Source organism: Scyliorhinus canicula, chromosome 29, assembly GCF_902713615.1.
Source record: "Scyliorhinus canicula chromosome 29, sScyCan1.1, whole genome shotgun sequence".
NCBI classification, from domain to species: Eukaryota; Metazoa; Chordata; class Chondrichthyes; order Carcharhiniformes; family Scyliorhinidae; genus Scyliorhinus; species Scyliorhinus canicula.
Genome location: NC_052174.1, coordinates 8,809,927 through 8,833,140, shown reverse-complemented (window position 1 = coordinate 8,833,140; position 23,214 = coordinate 8,809,927). Strand labels below are relative to the sequence as shown.

At 52.9% G+C, this 23,214-nt stretch overlaps 1 protein-coding gene across 1 annotated transcript in view; it reads right to left on the bottom strand.

Moving 5' to 3' along the window:
- The window catches only part of LOC119958298 (vigilin-like), a 71,920-nt gene that overhangs the window by 12,003 nt on the left and 36,703 nt on the right, over window positions 1-23,214 (bottom strand). The window contains exons 10-12 of the mRNA XM_038786732.1: window positions 22,368-22,481; window positions 17,261-17,347; window positions 8,008-8,139 (exon numbers count right to left, since the gene is read on the bottom strand). Of these exons, the coding sequence (XP_038642660.1) occupies window positions 8,008-8,139; window positions 17,261-17,347; window positions 22,368-22,481 (333 nt within the window). The remainder of the gene's footprint in view (window positions 1-8,007; window positions 8,140-17,260; window positions 17,348-22,367; window positions 22,482-23,214) is intronic.

The window sequence follows — 23,214 nt, the reverse complement described above, 5'->3', positions numbered from 1 at the left end:
ATCACACTGTCCCCCGAAGAGTGTATCTCCAGGACTCAGGACATTCGCATCAGCCACCACAGCTGCTCCAGTGGCCTATTATATATAAGTAACCGAGTTATCAGGGAGATTCCTCCACGCGCAACACCCCCATTACGCTTTTTTTAAGTCTCGAATTTATTTCCATAGAATCCCTACAGTGCAGAAGGAGGCCATTCGGCCCGTCGAGTCCGCACCGGCCCTCTGAAAGAACACCCTACCTAGGCCCACTCGCCTGCCCCCATCCCCGTAACTCCTTCAAACCGGCACATCTCTGGACGGTGGGAGGAAACCGGAGCACCCGGAGGAAACCCACGCAGACACGGGGGTGAGGACGTGCAGACTCCGCACAGTCACCCGAGGCTGGAATCGAACCCGGGTCCCTGGCGTTGGGAGGCAGCAGAGCTAACCACCGTGCCGCCCTTTCCTGATAGTCACACCACCTGTCAATGAGGCTGTCTTTCTCTCTGGCAAATTCAACGCAACTCTGGCCCACCTGCTTTCCTATAGAACATAGAAAAATACAGCACAGAACAGGCCCTTCGGCCCACGATGTTGTGCCGAACTTTTGTCCTAGATTAAGAACAAATGAATCCACACCCCATCATTCTACCGTCATCCATGTACCTATCCAATAGCCACTTGAAGATCCCTAGGGCGGTATTGTCCGCTCCCGATAAAAATCGGGATGGCCGTCGTGAAATCGGCCGAGGTTCACGACAGCCTCGGGGCCCGCTCGCCGCACCTAATTCACCCCCACCCGGGGGGGCTAGGAACGGGCCCTCGTCGTTCCCGGCCGCGACCTCGTCGCGCCGGAAATGACGCGGAAACGGCGCTTTTCTGTTGTGATCCGCGCATGCGCGGGTTGCCGGTTCCAACCCGCGCACGCGCGGATGACATCGGCGCGCAGACGGCACGAACCCGCGCGTGCGCGGTGCCGTCTTTCTCCACCGCCGCCCGGCAAGACGTGGCGGCTTGAGCTTGCCGGGCGGCGGAGGGGAAAGAGCGCGTCCGTTTTGGACGCTGGCCCGACGATCGATGGGCACCGATCGCGGGCCTGTCCCCTCCCGAGCACAGTCGCGGTGCTCCCGTCCAAATCGGGCCCCTAGATGCCCCAAACGGGCATCTGGCGCCCGTTTCACGAATGCAGCGACCAGGTGTGGTTGCTGCCGTGGTGAAACGGGCGTGAAGGGCCGACCGCTCGGCCCATCGGGCTCGGACGGAGAATCGGCGTTCACCGTAAAAAACGGCGAGCGCCGATTTTTCCGAGCCGGGGGGGGGGGGGGGGGGGGAGAATCGCTGGGGGAGCCAGGGGGGCGTAAAAAATGTCAGAAGGCCCTCCCACGATCCACGATTCTGCCACGCCACGAGGGGAGCGGAGAATTGCGCCCCTAATGTTTCCGACTCAACATAACTTGGAAAGTGCTGTCGATACGCTTCAGGAACGAGCTGCCACTCTCTCGTGTCTTCATACCGCAATCTTTTGCTCGGTGGACAAGGCTCAATAGGCTGGCCGAGCTTTACCAGTCAATACACATTGCAATACCAGAGCCCAGACTTCCCTCGGCCAATTCACATCCATCGCCACCTGTTCAAAGTCCACTTCTTCGTCAAGCGGAGGCACCCGTCTGAAGTGCCGGCTGACATCAAAACTGGATGTGAGGGCGACTTGGCCAGCAGCGCACTATTCAATCTCTCACTCGCAATGCTTAACCCGCCTCCAGTTTGTTACTTTCAAGCTCATTTTGAAGCTCTGTGCCTGAAGGAGTTCAAGGCGACTATCTCCCATTCTCAGAGCGGACGCAAGCAGAGCGTTGAGCTCGACCAACGCTTGCGCAGAATCAGATTTTGCTTCCTTTGTAGTCCCCGCAAGATTTACAAAGAACAAAGAAAAGTACAACACAGGGACAGGCCCTTCGGCCCTCCAAGCCTGTGCCGACTTGATTTGTGGTCAGCAGAGCCAGTGAGCTGCAATTTCATACCCACGTTAAATAGTTCAGACGTTGAATTAGTAATAAACTCGTCAAATATATAATTCATGTTCCTTTGACGCAAACTAATCAAATTGCTCGTCTTAGAGATTATAGCACCACAAAAAGACACGCCCCACCAGTACTGTACCCCAGTGTTATACAGTGACAGACCCAGCCCCACCAGTACTGTACCCCAGTGTTATACAGTGACAGACCCATCCCCACCAGTACTGTACCCCAGTGTTATACAGTGACAGACGCGTCCCCACCAGTACTGTACCCCAGTGTTATACAGTGACAGACCCGTCCCCACCAGTACTGTACCCCAGCGTTATACAGTGACAGACCCAGCCCCACCAGTACTGTACCCCAGTGTTATACAGTGACAGACCCAGCCCCACCAGTACTGTACCCCAGTGTTATACAGTGACAGACCTGTCCCCATCAGTACTGTACCCCAGTGTTATACAGTGACAGACCTGTCCCCACCAGTACTGTACCCCAGTGTTATACAGTGACAGACCCAGCCCCACCAGTACTGTACCCCAGTGTTATACAGTGACTGACCTGTCCCCACCAGTACCCCAGTGTTATACAGTGACAGACCCAGCCCCACCAGTACTGTACCCCAGTGTTATACAGCGACAGACCCGTCCCCACCAGTACTGTACCCCAGTGTTATACAGCGACAGACCCGTCCCCACCAGTACTGTACCCCAGTGTTATACAGTGACAGACCCATCCCCACCAGTACTGTACCCCAGTGTTATACAGTGACAGACCCGTCCCCACCAGTACTGTACCCCAGTGTTATACAGAGACAGACCCGTCCCCACCAGTACTGTACCCCAGTGTTATACAGTGACAGACCCAGCCCCACCAGTACTGTACCCCAGTGTTATACAGTGACAGACCCGCCCCCACCAGTACTGTACCCCAGTGCTATACAGTGACAGACCCATCCCCACCCATACTGTACCCCAGTGTTATACAGTGACAGACCCGTCCCCACCAGTACTGTACCCCAGTGTTATACAGTGACAGACCCAGCCCCACCAGTACTGTACCCCAGTGTTATACAGTGACAGACCCGTCCCCACCAGTACTGTACCCCAGTGTTATACAGTGACAGACCCGTCCCCACCAGTACTGTACCCCAGTGTTATACAGTGACAGACCCGTCCCCACCAGTACTGTACCCCAGTGTTATACAGTGACAGATCCATCCCCACCAGTACTGTACCCCAGTGTTATACAGTGACAGACCCGTCCCCACCAGTACTGTACCCCAGTGTTATACAGTAACAGACCCATCCCCACCAGTACTGTACCCCAGTGTTATACAGTGACAGACCCGTCCCCACCAGTACTGTACCCCAGTGTTATACAGTGACAGACCCATCCCCACCAGTACTGTACCCCAGTGTTATACAGTAACAGACCCATCCCCACCAGTACTGTACCCCAGTGTTATACAGTGACAGGCCCATCCCCACCAGTACTGTACCCCAGTGTTATACAGTGACAGACCCGTCCCCACCAGTACTGTACCCCGGTGTTATACAGTGACAGACCATCCCCCACCAGTACTGTACCCCAGTGTTATACAGTGACAGACCCATCCCCACCAGTACTGTACCCCAGTGTTATACAGCGACAGACCCGTCCCCACCAGTACTGTACCCCAGTGTTATACAGTGACAGACCCGTCCCCACCAGTACTGTACCCCAGTGTTATACAGTGACAGACCCGTCCCCACCAGTACTGTACTCCAGTGTTGTACAGTGACAGACCCGTCCCCACCAGTACTGTACCCCAGTGTTATACAGTGACAGACCCGTCCCCACCAGTACTGTACCCCAGTGTTATACAGCGACAGACCCATCCCCACCAGTACTGTACCCCAGTGTTATGCAGTGACAGACCCGTCCCCACCAGTACTGTACCCCAGTGTTATACAGTGACAGACCATCCCCACCAGTACTGTACCCCAGTGTTATACAGTGACAGACCCGTCCCCACCAGTACTGTACCCAGTGTTATACAGCGACAGACCCGTCCCCACCAGTACTGTACCCCAGTGTTATACAGCGACAGACCCGTCCCCACCAGTACTGTACCCCAGTGTAATATAGTGACAGACCCAGCCCCACCAGTACTGTACCCCAGTGTTATACAGCGACAGACCCGTCCCCACCAGTACTGTACCCCAGTGTTATACAGCGACAGACCCGTCCCCACCAGTACTGTACCCCAGTGTTATACAGTGACAGACCCGTCCCCACCAGTACTGTACCCCAGTGTTATACAGTGACAGACCCAGCCCCACCAGTACTGTACCCCAGTGTTATACAGTGACAGACCCGCCCCCACCAGTACTGTACCCCAGTGCTATACAGTGACAGACCCGTCCCCACCAGTACTGTACCCCAGTGTTATACAGTGACAGATCCATCCCCACCAGTACTGTACCCCAGTGTTATACAGTGACAGACCCGTCCCCACCAGTACTGTACCCCAGTGTTATACAGTAACAGACCCATCCCCACCAGTACTGTACCCCAGTGTTATACAGTGACAGACCTGTCCCCACCAGTACTGTACCCCAGTGTTATACAGTGACAGACCCGTCCCCACCAGTACTGTACCCCAGTGTTATACAGTGACAGGCCCATCCCCACCAGTACTGTACCCCAGTGTTATACAGTGACAGACCCGTCCCCACCAGTACTGTACCCCGGTGTTATACAGTGACAGACCATCCCCCACCAGTACTGTACCCCAGTGTTATACAGTGACAGACCCATCCCCACCAGTACTGTACCCCAGTGTTATACAGCGACAGACCCGTCCCCACCAGTACTGTACCCCAGTGTTATACAGTGACAGACCCGTCCCCACCAGTACTGTACCCCAGTGTTATACAGTGACAGACCCGTCCCCACCAGTACTGTACTCCAGTGTTGTACAGTGACAGACCCGTCCCCACCAGTACTGTACCCCAGTGTTATACAGTGACAGACCCGTCCCCACCAGTACTGTACCCCAGTGTTATACAGCGACAGACCCATCCCCACCAGTACTGTACCCCAGTGTTATGCAGTGACAGACCCGTCCCCACCAGTACTGTACCCCAGTGTTATACAGTGACAGACCATCCCCACCAGTACTGTACCCCAGTGTTATACAGTGACAGACCCGTCCCCACCAGTACTGTACCCAGTGTTATACAGCGACAGACCCATCCCCACCAGTACTGTACCCCAGTGTTATACAGTGACAGACCCATCCCCACCAGTACTGTACCCCAGTGTTATACAGTGACAGACCCGTCCCCACCAGTACTGTACCCCAGTGTTATACAGTGACAGACCCGTCCCCACCAGTACTATACCCCAGTGTTATACACTGACAGACCCATCCCCACCCGTACTGTACCCCAGCGTTATACAGTGACAGACCAGTCCCCACCAGTACTGTCCCCCAGTGTTATATAGTGACAGACCCATCCCCACCAGTACTGTACCCCAGTGTTATACAGTGACAGACCCGTCCCCACCAGTACTGTACCCCAGTGTTATACAGCGACAGACCCATCCCCACCAGTACTGTACCCCAGTGTTATGCAGTGACAGACCCGTCCCACCAGTACTGTACCCCAGTGTTATACAGTGACAGACCCATCCCCACCAGTACTGTACCCCAGTGTTATACAGTGACAGACCCATCCCCACCAGTACTGTACCCCAGTGTTATACAGTGACAGACCCGTCCCCACCAGTACTGTACCCAGTGTTATACAGCGACAGACCCATCCCCACCAGTACTGTACCCCAGTGTTATACAGTGACAGACCCGTCCCCACCAGTACTGTACCCCAGTGTTATACAGTGACAGACCCGTCCCCACCAGTACTATACCCCAGTGTTATACACTGACAGACCCATCCCCACCCGTACTGTACCCCAGCGTTATACAGTGACAGACCAGTCCCCACCAGTACTGTCCCCCAGTGTTATATAGTGACAGACCCATCCCCACCAGTACTGTACCCCAGTGTTATACAGTGACAGACCCGTCCCCACCAGTACTGTACCCCAGTGTTATACAGTGACAGACCCATCCCCACCAGTACTGTACCCCAGTGTTATACAGTGACAGACCCGTCCCCACCAGTACTGTACCCCAGTGTTATACAGCGACAGACCCGTCCCCACCAGTACTGTACCCCAGTGTTATACAGTGACAGACCCATCCCCACCAGTACTGTACCCCAGTGTTATACAGTGACAGACCCATCCCCACCAGTACTGTACCCCAGTGTTATACAGTGACAGACCCGTCCCCACCAGTACTGTCCCCCAGTGTTATATAGTGACAGACCCATCCCCACCAGTACTGTACCCCAGTGTTATAGTGACAGACCCGTCCCCACCAGTACTGTACCCCAGTGTTATACAGTGACAGACCCATCCCCACCCATACTGTACCCCAGTGTTATACAGTGACAGACCCGTCCCCACCAGTACTGTACCCCAGTGTTATACAGTGACAGACCCGTCCCCACCAGTACTGTACCCCAGTGTTATACAGTGACAGACCCGTCCCCACCAGTACTGTACCTCAGTGTTATACAATGACAGACCCGTCCCCACCAGTACTGTACCCCAGTGTTATACAGTGACAGACCCATCCCCACCAGTACTGTACCCCAGTGTTATACAGTGACAGCCCCGTCCCCACCAGTACTGTACCCCAGTGTTATAGTGACAGACCCGTCCCCACCAGTACTGTACCCCAGTGTTATACAGTGACAGACCCGTCCCCACCAGTACTGTACCCCAGTGTTATACAGTGACAGACCCATCCCCACCAGTACTGTACCCCAGTGTTATACAGTGACAGACCCGTCCCCACCAGTACTGTACCCCAGTGTTATACAGTGACAGACCCATCCCCACCAGTACTGTACCCCAGTGTTATACAGTGACAGACCCGTCCCCACCAGTTCTGTACCCCAGTGTTGTACAGTGACAGACCTGTCCCCACCAGTACTGTACTCCAGTGTTATACAGTGACAGACCCGTCCCCACCAGTACTGTACCCCAGTGTTATACAGTGACAGACCCGTCCCCACCAGTACTGTACCCCAGTGTTATACAGCGACAGACCCGTCCCCACCAGTACTGTGCCCCAGTGTTATACAGTGACAGACCCGTCCCCACCAGTACTGTACCCCAGTGTTATACAGTGACAGACCCGTCCCCACCAGTACTGTACCCCAGTGTTATACAGTGACAGACCCATCCCCACCAGTACCCCAGTGTTATACAGTGACAGACCCGTCCCCACCAGTACTGTACCCCAGTGTTATACAGTGACAGACCGATCCCCACCAGTACTGTACCCTAGTGTTATAGTGACAGACCCGTCCCCACCAGTACTGTATCCCACTAATAATGTATTCCTCTTAGCTCTTCCCAGACACATCCCCTGTCTGGGAGGACAATATTCCTACACACACATACAGGAGGAGCTTATTCAGACTCTTACAGCCTGGTTCCCCATCCAATTCGATCGGGGCTGTTCCATATCTTAATACCATCTTCCCCCACCCTCATCCTCTCATCCTTAACACCCGCACTGGCCTTTGATGTTCCTTCCCAGGCGCTGTCGACCCTCCCAACTATGACCTTCGCCTTCCCTCCGCTGCACCAATGGGGGGGGGGGGGGGGCAGAGCGAGAGCTTGCTGGACCCACTCTGCCAACCGAAGCTGTCCCAGCTCGCTGCCTGCTGTTTGCAAACCTTCCTGTGGGCCTTTTGGCCTCACGTCTCGTAACCCCCCCCCCCCCCCCCCCCCCCCCCCACCACCCACCACCACAGTGGTTCCCAAATGCATATCTGATGCTCCCCTGCAAAACTCATGTGAAGAGGGCGAGTGAAGACGAGTTGGGGGAGGGGAGTGGGAGGGGGGGGCTCAGAGAGCGGGCGGGGGCCGCCCTGAGGCGATGTACCAGTTCACGTTGAATGGACAGGATCCGATCCCGGGCGGCCTCGCAGTTTGCCTTCTTCCCGGTGATGAGGATCACTTCCGAGTTGCTGTTTTCGGTCGGCAGGTCGATCTTTGTGTTCGTTTCTTCACGGATCTGGCGAGGAAGAGCAGAGAGCATAAGTCAGAGGGAGTCGGTGGGCTTGGCGTACCCTCCCTAACGGCACTGTGGAGGGGGGGGGGGGGGGGGTCAACGGTTCAAGAAGGTCGCTCACCGCCACCTTCTCAAGGCCAATAATGGCCGCCTGAGGCAGCGTGGCCACATCCTGCGAACGAATAAATAGAAAAATGTAGGCCTTCAAGCCTGCTCTACCCTTCAATGAGATCATGGTAAATCTGATCGGGGCCTTAACTCTACTTCCTTGCCAGCTGCATATAAAGCTGGACTCCCTTGTTTTTTTTAATAAACAATTTTACTGAGGTATTTTTTGGCGTTGTAATAACAACAATATAAACAGTGTACATGGAACTACAAACATTTTTTTTTATTTTTTTAAAAATAAATTTTAGAGTACCCAATTAATATTTTCCAATTAAGAGGCAATTTTGCATGTTCAATCCACCTACTCTGCACATCTTTGGGTTGTGGGGGAGAAACCCACGCAAACACGGGGAGAATGTGCAAACTCCACACGGACAGTGACCCAGAGCCGGGATCGAACCTGGGACCTCAGCGCTGTGAGACTGCAGTGCTAACCTACTGAGCCACCGTGCTGCCCTAAACTACAAACATAATGCCAACTCCCTTCCTAACAGGTCCCGCCTATTTAACCCCCTATTCTACATTAATCTACCCCCCTCCCACCCACCCCCCTCCGCTGACGATTAATTTTCCGCAAAGAAGTCGACGAACGGTTGCCACCTCCGGGCGAACCCTAACACTGACCCCCTCAAGGCGAACTTGATTTTCTCCAGGCAGAGAAAGCTAGCCATGTCCGACAGCCAGGTCTCCGACTTCGGGGGCTTTGAGTCCCTCCAAGCCAACAGTATCCGTCTCCGGGCTACCAGGGAAGCAAAGGCCAAAACGTCGGCCTCTTTCTCCTCCTGGATTCCCGGGTCTTCCGACACCCCGAAAATCGCCACCTCTGGACTCGGTGCCACCCTTGTTTTTAACACCGTGGACATGATGTCCGCAAACCCCTGCCAAAATCCCCGATGCTTCGGGCCTGTGTCCAAAACATGTGAACATGGCTCGCTGGACCTCCCGCACATTTTACGCACTGGACTCCCTTGTTGATCAAAAGTTTGTCTGGCCCGGCCTTGAGTATCGTCAATGACCCACAGCCTCCTCTGCTCTCTGGGGGAAAGAATTCCAAATGCTAACCCTCTGAGAGAAGAAATTCCTCCTCATCTCCGTCTTAAATGGAAGACCCCCCCTTGTCTCAAACATCTACCGGCCCGTTCCAGATTCCCCCATCGCTGGAAACATCTTCTCACACTGCCGAGCCACCCCCCAGAATTTTCAATGTTCCGTGAAGGTCACCTCTCATTCTTCCAAGGAGGATTGGCCCGAGCTTTCCTCATGAGGCAACCTTGGCATCCCATGAGGCAAGCCTGGCTGACTTGCTTCCAGTACAAGCACATCCTTCCTTAAATAAGGAGACCAGAGGTAAGGTGCAAACATAAAGACCCCACACAGCTGCAGTAATCTATGTATAACCCTTAATGAATTCCCCCTTAACTGTTCCAATTCAATAACAAAAATCCAAGTAAAATCAGAAACCACTTTTCAAAGGTGTGGCCCAGCACACGGTATTCTCACTTGAATAAAGCTGTAACACAGAAGATTTTAATTCCTTCCAGAATGCAATTATCTCTTTTAAGTTCCCAAGTTGTCCGGCAACAGCTTTTAAAATGAAGATAATGAAGACAGGCCAAAAAAACTTCTGTTCTCTGTCCACAGCAGTCAAAATCAAAAGCGAAAGTGAAACTCACCGAGCCACAGCTCAGCTCCACCCACAAAAATGACATCACAGAAGCCATGTGGGAAGGCAAAAACCTTTCTTAAAGGGGCACTCGCATGACAAGATGGAGCAAGTCTCCCGATTTTATACTGCAACCCACCCCCTTGCCACAAAGGCCAAGTTGCACTCCGATTGTACGGTATGATTGCTGAGGTACAAGGAACCCTCGCTCTGGTGGGGCAGAGCAGGGGAGAGTCGGTCGCAAGGCAGAGAGAGGACAGGAGGTACTGAAGCTTTTCCGTTTTATCAGGAGCTGCCTGACCGATGTGCCATGCAGTGGGAATAATGGGAAAGAGAAATGTGGAATATTAGGATTATAGAGACGGACAGTCAGCACAAGAGGAGGTCTCGCAGCCAGTTGCGCCTTCGCTGGCTTTCTGAAAGAGCGATCAGGCTTAACCCCACACATCTGGTTGAGTCAATGTTCTGGTTATATTCCTTTTCCTCATATCATAGAATTTACAGTGCAGAAGGAGGCCATTTGGCCCATCGAGTCTGCACCAGCTCTTGGAAAGAGCACCCTACCCAAGCCCACACCTCCACCCTACCCCCATAACCCAGTAACCCCACCCAACACTAAGGGAAATTTTGGACACTAAGGGTAATTTATCACGGCCAATCCACCCTAACCTGCACATCTTTGGACTGTGGGAGGAAACCGGAGCACCCGGAGGAAACCCACGCACACACGGGGGAGGACGTGCAGACTCCGCACAGAAAGTGACCCAAGCCGGGAACCGAACCTGGGACCCTGGAGCTGTGAAGCCATTGTGCTATCCACAATGCTACCGTGCTGCCCCCTGTTCGTACCTGTTTGTAGGGCAGCACTGCGGCGCAGTGGTTAGCACTGCTGCCTTACGGTGCTAAGGTCCCAGGTTCGATCCCGGCTCTGGGTCACTGTCCGTGTGGAGTTTGCACATTCTCCCCCGTGTCTGCGTGGGTTTCACCCCCACAACCCAAAGATGGATAGGTGGATTGGCCACGCTAAATTGCCCCTTAATTGGAAAAAATGAATTGGGTACTCTAAATTTATTTTTTTTAAATAAAAAAAAATAAGTACCTGTTCGATTCCCTTTGAAAATTAGTAAGGGGATCGGGTTCCGTTACCATTTCAGGTCAAACGTTCCAGACAACTCTGAGTGAATAACATTTCTCCTCGCGATCTTTGACAAATAGTTTCAAATCTGTGATCTCTGTCGTTGACCCACTCACCAGCAGGAATATTGTTTTCTCCACCTACCCTCCTGAAAACCCCTCAGCCTCTCGAAAACCTCCACTGAGTCAACGCCTAAACCTTCTCTGTTAGGGCAGCACGGTGGCGCAGTGGTTAGCACTGCTGCCTCACGGCGCCGAGGTCCCAGGTTCGATCCCGGCTCCGGGTCACTGTCCGTGTGGAGTTTGCACATTCTCCCCGTGTCTGCGTGGGTTTGGCCCCCACACAACCCAAAGATGTGCTGGGATTGGCCGCGCTAAATTGCCCCTTAATTGGAAAAAAATGAATTGGGTACTCTAAAATTTAAAAAAACAACCTTCTCTGTTCACTGTTCAATCTAATTAATCTTTTAATAATCTTTATTGTCACAAGTAGGCTCACATTAACGCTGCAATGAAGTTACTGTGAAAATCCCCTAGTCATTGGTTTAGCTCACTGGGCTAAATCGCTGGCTTTTAAAGCAGGCCAGCAGCGCGGGTTCGATTCCCGTACCAGCCTCCCCGGACAGGCGCCGGAATGTGGCGACTAGGGGCTTTTCACAGTAACTTCATTTGAAGCCTACTCGTGACAATAAGCCATTTTCATTTCATTTTCATTTTCATTTCATTTCATTCCGGCGCCTGTTCGGGTACACAGAGGGAGAATTCAGAATGTCCAATTCACCCAACAAGCACGTCTTTCGGGATTTGTGGGAGGAAACCAGAGCACCCGGAGGAAACCCACGCAGACACTGGGAGGATGTGCAGACTGCGCACAGACAGTGACCCAAGCCGGGAATCGAACTTGGGAACCTGGAGCTGTGAAGCAATAGTGCTAACCACAATGCTACCGTGCTGCCCGCACGGTAGACGCTGGGTACTTAGATACTGGAAGTTGGGGCTGGAAGTAAAGGTTTGAAGGAGATGACAGCCCTTCACAGGTGGAGTGGGCTCCCGGGCAGACTTAATGAAGGCAAAGTCCCCGTATCTATTCATGGTGCTGGGGTAACTCACACTGAGTGTACACAGTGAGAACTTGATGTAGAGAGGGAACCGTGGCACCATGTGTAACGGCCATTTTGAAACGTCTATAATGTTTCTTTGACTATAATGAAGCACCTCGGAGTATACAACACGAGGGATGTAGAGAACCTGAATATTTTTGCACTTTGTGTAACGGCCGCTTTGAAACGTCCGCGCTGATCTTTCAGATATTTAACGAATAAGGGGTGCGAATCTCCGCACCCCACGCCGGGGGGGGAGAATCGCGGGAGGGACGGGCGAATCACGCCACGCCGCCCTGGCACCCCCCGCGATTCTCCCACCCCAGCCCCCCCAAAATGGCGTGTCTCGTTTTGCGACAGGCCGCTTGGAGAATCGGCGCTCGCCGTTTCTCACAGCGACCGGCGATTCTCCGGCCCGGGTGGGCCGAGCGGCCTGCCGAACCCGACCGATTCACGCCGGCGCCAACCACACCTGGTCGCTGCCGGCGTGAACATCGAGCGACCAGTGAGTGTGGGGCCTGTGGGGGGGGGGGGGGGGGGGGGGGGGCGGATCGAGCACCACGGGCGTGCTCAGCAGATGTCTGGCCCGCGATCGGTGCCCGCCGATCGTCGGGCCGGCGTCTCTAAGAGACGCACTCTTTTCCCTCCGCCGCCCCGCAAGATCAAGCCGCCATGTCTTACGCGGCAGCGGAGGAGAAGACGGCAACCGCGCATGCGCGGGGTGGCGCTGGCCAACCTGCGCATGTGCGGCTGACGTCACTTCGGCGCCGCCGGCCACGTCATTCCCGGCGCACCGCTTTGACGCAAGCATCAAGGCCCGGCGCATGGAATTCACGCTCCGCCATTCCTAGTCCCCCGGAGGGGGGGGGGGGGGGGGGGGAGAATAGGGGGCGAGGAGTGGCCTCCGACGCCGGAGTGAAACACTCCGGGTTTCACTCCGGCGTCGGCTGTTTGTCTCCCTTTGGGAGAATTCCGCCCAAGGTATATTATTGCAATAATGAACCTACGGCAACCTTCACTGGGCTAGGGGGGACGGTAGTGTCCCACAGGCGGGGTGGACTACGGTGGCTAGAACGGCCTTTCTCCCCCCCCCCGACGCAATCTTGTAAAATGCTACACCCAGATCCCTCTGCAGCTTTACACCCAGATCCCTCTGCACCTGTACACCCAGATCCCTCTGCACCTGTACACCCAGGTCCCTCTGCTCCTGTACACCCAGATCCCTCTGCACCTGTACACCCAGATCCCTCTGCACCTGTACACCCAGGTCCCTCTGCGCCTGTACACCCAGGTCCCTCTGCACCTGTACACCCAGATCCCCCTGCGCTTGTTCCCCTTGAAGAATTTTTTCCCATATTTTATGTGCCTCTCCATGTCCTTCCTACCAAAATGAATCATTTCACACTTCCTGTATTGAACTTCATCTGCCACTTGCAAGCAAATTTCACTGTGCCTGCCCATTTCACCCACCTGTCTGCCCATTTCACCCACCTGTCTGCCCATTTCACCCACCTGTCCGCCCATTTCACCCCCTGTCTGCCCATTTCACCCACCTGTCCGCCCATTTCACCCCGTCTGCCCATTTCACCCCGTCTGTCCATTTCACCCACCTGTCCGCCCATTTCACCCCCTGTCCGTCCATTTCACCCACCTGTCCGCCCATTTCACTCACCTGTGTCCGCCCATTTCACCCACCTGTCCGTCCATTTCACTCACCTGTCCGCCCATTTCACCCACCTGTCCGCCCATTTCACCCACCTGTCCGTCCATTTCACTCACCTGTCCGCCCATTTCACTCACCTGTCCGCCCATTTCACCCACCTGTCCGTCCATTTCACTCACCTGTCCGCCCATTTCACCCACCTGTGTCTGCCCATTTCACCCACCTGTCCGTCCATTTCACTCACCTGTCCGCCCATTTCACTCACCTGTCCGCCCATTTCACCCACCTGTGTCTGCCCATTTCACCCGTCTGCCCATTTCAACCCCTGTCCGCCCATTTCACCCCCTGTCCGTCCATTTCACCCATCTGCCCATTTCACCCACCTGTCCGTCCATTTCACCCACCTGTCTGCCCATTTCACCCACCTGTCCGCCTATTTCACCCACCTATCCGTCCATTTCACTCACCTGTCCGCCCATTTCACCCACCTGTGTCCGCCCATTTCACCCACCTGTCCGCCCATGTCACCCACCTGTGTCCGCCCATTTCACCCACCTGTCCGCCCATGTCACCCACCTGTGTCTGCCCATTTCACCCACCTGTCCGCCCATTTCACCCACCTGTCCGCCCATTTCACCCACCTGTCCGCCCATTTCGCCCCCTGTCTGCCCATTTCACCCACCTATGTCTGCCCATTTCACCCACCTGTCCGCCCATTTCACCCACCTGTCTGCCCATTTCACCCACCTGTGTCTGCCCATTTCACCCACCTGTCTGCCCATTTCACCCACCTGTGTCTGCCCATTTCACCCACATGTCTGCCCATTTCACCCACCTGTGCCCATTTCACCCACCTGCCCGTCCATTTCACCCAACTGTCCGTCCATTTCACCCACCTGTGTCTGCCCATTTCACCCACCTGTGTCTGCCCATTTCACCCACCTGTGTCTGCCCATTTCACCCACCTGTCCGCCCATTTCACCCACCTGTGTCTGCCCATTTCACCCACCTGTGTCTGCCCATTTCACCCAACTGTGTCTGCCCATTTCACTCACCTGTCCGCCCATTTCACCCAACTGTGTCTGCCCATTTCACCCCCTGTCTGCCCATTTCACCCACCTGTCCGTCTATTTCACCCACCTGGCCTATTGAGGTTCTGCACCAACGCCCTCACATTTCCAATTTTTGCATCACCCACAGGTTTTAAGGACGGAGGCAATACCGAGCTCACCACGTGCCCCCTGAGGCTCCATGCCAGCCAGTGTTGTGTCTTCCACCACACTGAGACTGCTCCGGTCCCATCACTGCGACACCCCCCCCCCCACCCATCCCCATCAGCTCCAACAATCGCAGAAACAGGCCATTCGGCCCAACTTCTCCGGGCTGCCATTCGCGGTCCGCTCGAGTGCCCGTCCCTCAACACCCCGCCTCAGCCCTTCGACGTGTCCTCTTCTAGCCCTCTCGCCCCTCCTGTGCTCCCACAGCTTCCCCTCAAACCCCATCAAAACAACTCCTCCAAGGGGCCAAATGTTATTTTTTTAATCGTTATTCTTTTATCACTTTATTCACTGGAAAGCGGGTTCTATTTTTCTCTTCTCTGTCACTGCAAAAGACTTTAATAATAATAATCGCTTATCGTCACGAGTAGGCTTCAAATGGCGTTACTGTGAAAAGCCCCTAGTCGCCACATTCCGGCGCCTGTTCGGGGAGGCCGGTACTGGGAGTGGATCGAAGGCAGTGAGGAACCAGGGGCGTCCTGGTTATGAAAAGGGTCCCCGTGTTCGACTCCTGGTCTGGGTTACGAGTGGATGGAGGGGCTCTACAATGGGTGGCACAGGGCCCCTCAGGGAGAGAGATGTCACGAAGCAAACTAGGGTTTTTCAGCAAGTAAAACGGAAGGTTGGTTCCCAGGACGGGGGTGCGGCTGCCGAGCTCAGCATTTATTCCCCCCCCCCCTCCTCCCCCCCCACCCCCCGCTGGTCGCGCGGGCGTGATGGTGGGCGCTCCTATCGAACCGCTGCAGTCCGTGTGGGGAAAGCGATTCCACAACACCGTTCGGGCGCTGACGGGGGGCGTTAACGGGGCATCACTTGTGCTCCCGCGTGGAGGGGAGCTGATTGAAAGGGTGTTGGTGGGGGTAGGAGGGGCACGTGCGTAACTAAAAGCTCAGGGGGTCGTTATCTCGGGAGAGGATGGGCGTCCGCCAACGGGTCACTGATCGGTTTGGCAGCCTGGCTCTCTCTTTGCCGGTGCCGTCTCGTGACCTGCCGGCTGCGGCATCTCTTCTCTCCGCCTCTGTTCGCTCCCTCCCCGTCCACCTGAGCTGCCGGTCGCTGGCAACGTGCTCCCCAGCGCTTGCGGCCCACGTCACAGGGCTTCACGTCACCTGTGCAGGCGTCTTTGAAGCGAAGGGATGGGCGGTGTCACGTGAGTGTACCTTTAAGAAATGGACGTTTGAGCAATGTACCTTTAAGAAAATAGTGATGTCAGAGAGTGGGTGGAGCTGAGCTCAGTTCGGCCATTTTGAGGTTGGCTCTGGAGTTTTGGTTTCAGTTGGAAGAAAGCTTGGGTGTGGCTGTGAGCTGCGTTGCTGGGGATCTCTGCCATGAGGGACTATCTCTTAATCCTTTGGTGAAATCGGAATTGTGAAAAGGTCTCAGTATTGAATATAAATCTAATGTGCTTCTGTTTGCAGGATTTGTTAAGTCTTTTGGATGTGTAAAGGAACAGTTTGCAGGATTGGATAGTGTTGTATTATTTTCGGGGTTATCTTTGATGTAAGGGGTGTTAAGAGACCCAATGTTAATTTAAAAGGTTAATTTGAGTTCATGGAATAAACATTGTTTTGTTTTAAAAACCACGTGTCCATAATTGTAATACCACACCTGGGACCCTGGCGCAGTGAAGCAACAGTGCTGACCACTGTGCTACCGTGCCGTCCTGATTTTTCGTTCATGGGATTTGGGCATCGCTTGGCTAGGCCAACATTTATTGCCCATCCTTGAGGGCATTTAAGAGTCAACCGCACTGCTGTCAACGGGCCTGGCGTCACGTGTAGGCCAGACTGGGTGAGGACAGCAGATTTCCTTCACAAAAGGACACGAGCGAACCAGTTGAGTGATTACGACAATCGGCGCTGGTTTCATGGCCATCGTTTGGAGATTTAATTCCAGGTCCTTATTGAAATCAAATTTCACCATCTGCCGTGGTGGGGTTCAAACCCAGGTCCACAGAGGATTACCCTGGGTGTCTCGCCCGACAATACCACTGCGCCACAGCCTCCCCCATCTCGAACCTGAGCCCCCCGGCCTTCAGACGGGCAGGCAAGAGCGCCACCCAGTGAGCACCCGGCAACGGCGCAAAAGGCAGCGGCCCCGCTGCGCCCGAGGTCCATACCTTCTTGATGTTGGCTCCTCCTCTGCCGATGATGTTCTTGTGGAACTGCTTGAAGATGGGGGTGGAGACGGAGTAGCTGTTCTCGATCTGGGGAGTGCAAGGAGCAGGGGGAACAAAAAGAAGACAGTTCAAAACAATTAAACACCAGGCAACGTGGCGATGACGCCGTTTGCGATAGACACTCCTGGGAGGGCCAGAGGGTTCTGCGCGTCAATTGGGTGGTTTCAAAGTGCTGACTGTTCTCAGTAGTGAATTCAAACCTGATCTCTGTGTTAAAAAGGGTCTTTCGTCTTCCGGATATTGTTTGGCAATTTATTAAGGGTTATCTATAGAGTACTGTATTCTTTGGGGATTTATTGGTGTTGATAGTTGTTGAGATGTTTACTGTGTGTTTATATCGTGTTAACTGGTTTCGTAAATAAACATTGGGCGGGTCGGAGAATCGCCGGGGTTGGTGTGAATCCCGCCCCCGCCGTCCTCCGAATTCTCCAGCCCTCCAAAAGTCAGCGAGGCTTGAATCGCGCCACCCGCCTTGGAGAATGGCGGGGATCGGCGCGACTCAATGGGCCCCGGGGCTGCTCGAATTCTCTGGCCCGCAATGGGCCGAAGTCCCGCTGGTGTTTTGCTGGTCCCGCCGGCATGGATCAGACTAAGTCCCTTACCGGCGGGACCTGGCGGCGTGGGCGGGCACCGGGGTCCTGGGGGGGGGGGGGATCTAGCTCTGGGGGGTGCCCCACGATGGCCTGGCCCACGATCGGGGCCCACCGATCCGCGGGCGGGCCTGTGCCGTGGGGGCGCTCTTTTCCTACGCGTCAGCCGTGTGAGCCTCCGCGATGGCCGACGCGTAGGTGAACCCCCGCCCCGATGACATCAGCAGCCACTGACGCTCCCGCGCATGCGCAGACTCTCGCCGGCCAGCAGAGTCCCTTCGGCCCTGGCTGGCATGGCGTCAAAGGCCTTCCACGCCGGCCGGCGGGGCGCAAACCACTCTGGCACCGGCGTAGCCCCTGAAGGTGCGGAAGCTGACACCGTAGTGGTTCACGCCAGTCCGACCTGGCGGGACCCCCCGCCCCGCTGGGAGAATCCTGCCCACTGTTTCACTTTAAAAGCACTATAAACCTTTGTTACATCACACCGATAAGGTAAGCCCGTGTGCTCCCCATAACCACAATCTATTAAAAGATGTGGGTCGGGTGAACTCCATGATACACGTTGGGGTTCTCTAAACCCTGACCCATCACACAGCATTTTGCTTCTGTATTATTATATTACCTGTCGAGCTTTGAAGGCAAAAGACCTCACCCCCAGCCCATTCAGCCTTTGCTGATAATTGTACCTTCATTGTGGTATCGTTATGAGAAATCAGTGCTGCACATCCTGCTGCCCGTGTCCTTTAATAACAAGGTGAGCGTTGCTGTACAAGTACTCCAGTGTGAGCTGTGACAAATGTCGGAATTTCACATCGTATATTGTATAATATGCAGCTGGTGCATCAATGGTTAAAAGCCAGGGTTAGTGCGTGTATGTATCAGCAGCAGTCATTTTTTTAAAGTTAAAAGAAAGGTAATTAAAATGTTGTAAAAGTAAGATTGTCATTCATTCCAACCATGTCTATTGTTTACACAACTGGGGCGAAGGGAATTTTGGTTCCACAAAGAAGGTTCCCTGGGGAGTAATTAATTGGAGACATTGCGTTGAGCCTTAATACGATGGTCATAACCCAGTTAGTGGGATAGAGATGATGTAGTTATTGGGAGGAGCCAGGGGCTGCAGCAGTCGGGTGTTGAGTTTCCGTTTTGATTCTGCTGTGAACAGAACGGGAGCTTTTTTGCCAAATGCTGGGAAGTTAAACAGTAGTTTGACACGAGCAATAATCTGCAGGCTGTTTCCTGAAGGACCTCTCTCTCAAAGCAGCTTCTCTACGACATCTCCCTCTATCCCGGATTCCTGTGTTTGCTAACTGTAAAAGTGGGTTTTAACCTGAGATAGGTTGTTAGAACATCGAATTCCTACAGTGTAGAAGGAGGCCATTTGGCCCATCGTGTCCGCAATGGCCCTCAGACCACCCTTTCCCCGTAACGCTACCTAACCCGCACATCTTTGCGCACTAAGGGGGGAGATTTAGCCAATCTACCTCATCTGCACATCTTTGGAATGTGGGAGGAAACTGGAGCTCCCGGAGGAAACCCACGCAGACACGGGGGAGAACGTGCAAACTCCACCCAGACAGTCACTCAAGGCCGGAATTGAACCCGGGTCCCTGGTTCTGTGAGGCAGCAGTGCTCACCACTGTGTCACCGTGCCTGCTTGATTGGAGATAAAGGAGAAACTCAGTTCAAAGTTACCAAAGTATTTCCTCTTATTGTTCAGCATTGTGCACCTGCTAGTTGTAAGCTCCAATCTTTCATCATGTTAAAGTTAGTTTAATCCTGTGTTAGTAATAAAGTTTGTTTTAATATAACCATATCCCTATTTGTGCGTGGAAACACCCCTGGAGCGAAATATCCTTTCCTAAAATATTGGGGATTCTATTTTTTATCGTCATGCGAGTGTCACTTTAAGAAAGGTTTGGTCTCTTACCGTGTGACGTGTCGCACGGCTTCAGTGATGTCATTTGTGGGTGGGGCTGGGCTGTGGCTGTCAGGTGAGAGAGGTTTTCTTTTGATTTCAGTTTCGGTTTGTTGCTTTGGACTGCAGAAGGACAAGAAAGTGTTCCCCCGTTTTTATTTTAAAGCTGTTTCAGTGAACTGAAAGCACATTGGGTGGGGCGAACTGCCTCGGTGACTTTAAAGATAAGAGTTGCTTTCCGGAAGGGGTTTTGAATCTGCTGGTTGTAAACTGGACCAGAATCTCAGGGAAAGGACCAGTCCCGTTCAAGTGAGATTACAGTGTGCTGGGCCACGCCCTTGAAAGGGGTTTTGTTTTTTTGGATTTTGTTTTTGAATTGGAACAGCTAAGGGGAGGATTTATTAAGTGTTATATACATAGATTACTGTAGCTGTTGTGTTGACTTTATGTTTGTAATTGAGAAAAAATTCTTGCTGTGTTTCTACATATATGTTAACTACATTCTTAGAATAAACCTTGTTTTGATTAAAGTGCCCAGGAATTCTGATGAATCATACCTGAATGAAGGCTTTTGTACTCATCCTAGCCAAATTCAACATAAAGGTTATAGGTCATTGTCATGTGAGAGTACCTTTAAAAAATGGGTGTTTAAGAAATGTACCTTTAAGAAATGGGTGTTTATCAGTGATGTCAGAGTGTGGGTGGAGCTGGGCTGTCTGTCAGCTTCTTACTTTCGTTTTAGGCTGTTTGCTGCAGGCTGTGTTTTAGTTTCGTTTTCAGTGTGGGAGCTGAAGCCAGACAGAGCAGGTGTACTGTTGATCTCTCTGCCATGAAAAGACTATCTCCTGATCAGTTGATGAATTCGGAATGATAAATGTTTTAAATAGTGAATCTAAACCTGGTGTGCTTCTGTTAAAAGGTGTTTCTGTTGTCCTCTGGATGTTGTTTGTGATGCCAAGCTTGTAACAAAGCTCCAAAACCTCGGACTTGGCTCCTCCCTCCACAACCGGATCCTCGACTTCCTGACCCATAGACCACAGTCAGTGAGGATAAACAACAACACCTCCTCCACAATAGTCCTCAATACCGTGGCCCCGCAAGGCTGCATATTTAGTCACCTACTATACAAACACAACTGCGTGGCAAAATTTGGTTCCAACTCCATCTACAAGTTTGCCGACAACCATATTGGGCCGGATCTCGAATAATGGCGAGTCAGAATACAGGAGGGAGATAGAGAACCTAGTGGAGTGGTGCAGCGACAACATTCTATCCCTCAATGCCAGCAAAACTAAAGAGCTGGTCGTTGACTTCAGGAAGCAAAGTACTGTACACACCCCTGTCAGCATCAACGGATCCGAGGTGGAGATGGTTAGCAGTTCAAATTCCTAGGGGTGTAGATCTCCAAAAATCTGTCCTGGTCCACCCACGTCGACGCTACCACCAAGAAAGCACAACAGCGCCTATACTTCCTCAGGAAACTAAGGAAATTCGGCATGTCCACATTAACCCTTACCAACTTTTACAGATGCACCATAGAGAGCATCCTATCGGGCTGCATCACAGCCTGGTATGGCAACTGCGCGGCCCAGGACCGCAAGAAACTTTAGAGAGTTGTGAACACAGCCAAGTCCATCACACGAACCTGCCTCCCATCCATTGACTCCATCTACACCTCCCGCTGCCGGGGGAAAGCGGGCAGCATAATCAAAGATCCCTCCCACCCGGCTTACTCACTCTTCCAACTTCTTCCATCGGGCAGGAGATACAGAAGTCTGAGAACACGCACGAACAGATTCAAAAACGGCTTCTTCCCCACTGTCACCAGACTCCTAAACCACCCTTTTATGGACTGACCTCATTAACACTACACCCCTGAATGCTTCACCCGATGCCGGTGTTTATGTAGTTACACTGTGTTGCCCTATTATGTATTTTCTTTTCATGTACGAAATGATCTGTTTGAGCTGCTCGCAGAAAAATACTTTTGACTGTACCTTGGTACACGTGACAATAAACAAAATCCAATCCAATCCAATGTATTACTTCTGCTACCTTATTGAAATGAAATGAAAATCGCTTATTCTCACAAGTCGGCTTCAAATTAAGTTACTGTGAAAAGCCCCTAGTCGCCACATTCCGGCGCCTGTTCCGGGAGGCCTGTACGGGAATTGAACCGTGCTGCTGGCCTGCCTGGGTCTGCTTTCAAAGCCAGCGATTTAGCCCTGTGTGCTAAACCAGCCCCTTGCGCTTTGATTTTGTTGGAAGTCTGGGGTCACGTTAATGTCTTTAATGTTTAAATGGGGACAGTTGGGAAGCGCTGGAGTGGACTCTGCGTTGTTCGGGTAGATTCTTTACAACTGGTGGGGAGCGCGGATGTTGTGGGAGAGAGTGGTAGTGTGCAGGGTCAGGGGAAAAGGAGGATGAGGGTATTTTTTTTTAACCATACGCAATGGTATAACCCTGGCCAAGAGTGTAAATCAAACATGTAGCGATACACAACAGGGGTCAGTTCAGGGTGGAGCGCCGCACTACTTACCAAATCAGCGATGACTTTCTGAAGGAATTTGCCACACTTCTCCACCTCGTTCTTCGGGCCTCGAAGCTGAACAATGTCACTCTTCTGCGCCGGATCCGGGAAGTTGATAATCACCTGGACCGAGAAAGAACTTCAGATGTTTTTTTTTTTGACAGCTCGAAAGATCAGCGTGGTTTGTTACGGTGGAGACAGTTGGCGCAATTGGAGACGGCCATTCGGCCCTTTGAACCTGTTATACAGGAACAGGAAGAGGCCATTCAGGAGAGAGTGAGAGTGAGTAAAGAGAGTGTGAGTGAGTGAGAGTGAGAGAATGAGTATGAGAGTGAGAGTGAGAGAGTGAGTATGAGAGTGACAGAGAGTGAGAGTGAGTTTGAGAGTGAGGGAGTGAGTGAGAGTGAGGGAGTGAGTGAGAGTGAGAGAGTGAGTATGAGAGTGACAGAGAGTGAGAGTGAGTATGAGAGTGAGGGAGTGAGAGTGAATGAGTGAGTAAGAGAGAGAGAGTGAGTGAGAGTGAATGAGTGAGTAAGAGAGTGAGAGAGTGAGAGTGAGTGAGAGGAACTGAGTGAGAGAGAGTGAGAGAGAGTGACTGAGAGAGTGAGAGCGAGAGTGAGTGAGTGAGTGAGTAAGAGAGTGTGAGTGTGAGAGTGAGAGAGTGAGAGAGAGTGAGAGAGTGAGAGTGAGAGAGTGAGTGAGAGTGAGTGAGTGAGTGAGAGTGAGTGTGAGAGTGAGAGAGTGAGAGTGAGAGAGTGAGTGAGAGTGAGTGAGAGTGAGTGAGTGAGTGAGAGTGAGTGAGTGAGTGAGAGTGAGTGAGAGAGTGAGAGTGAGTGAGAGAGTGAGAGAGTGAGAG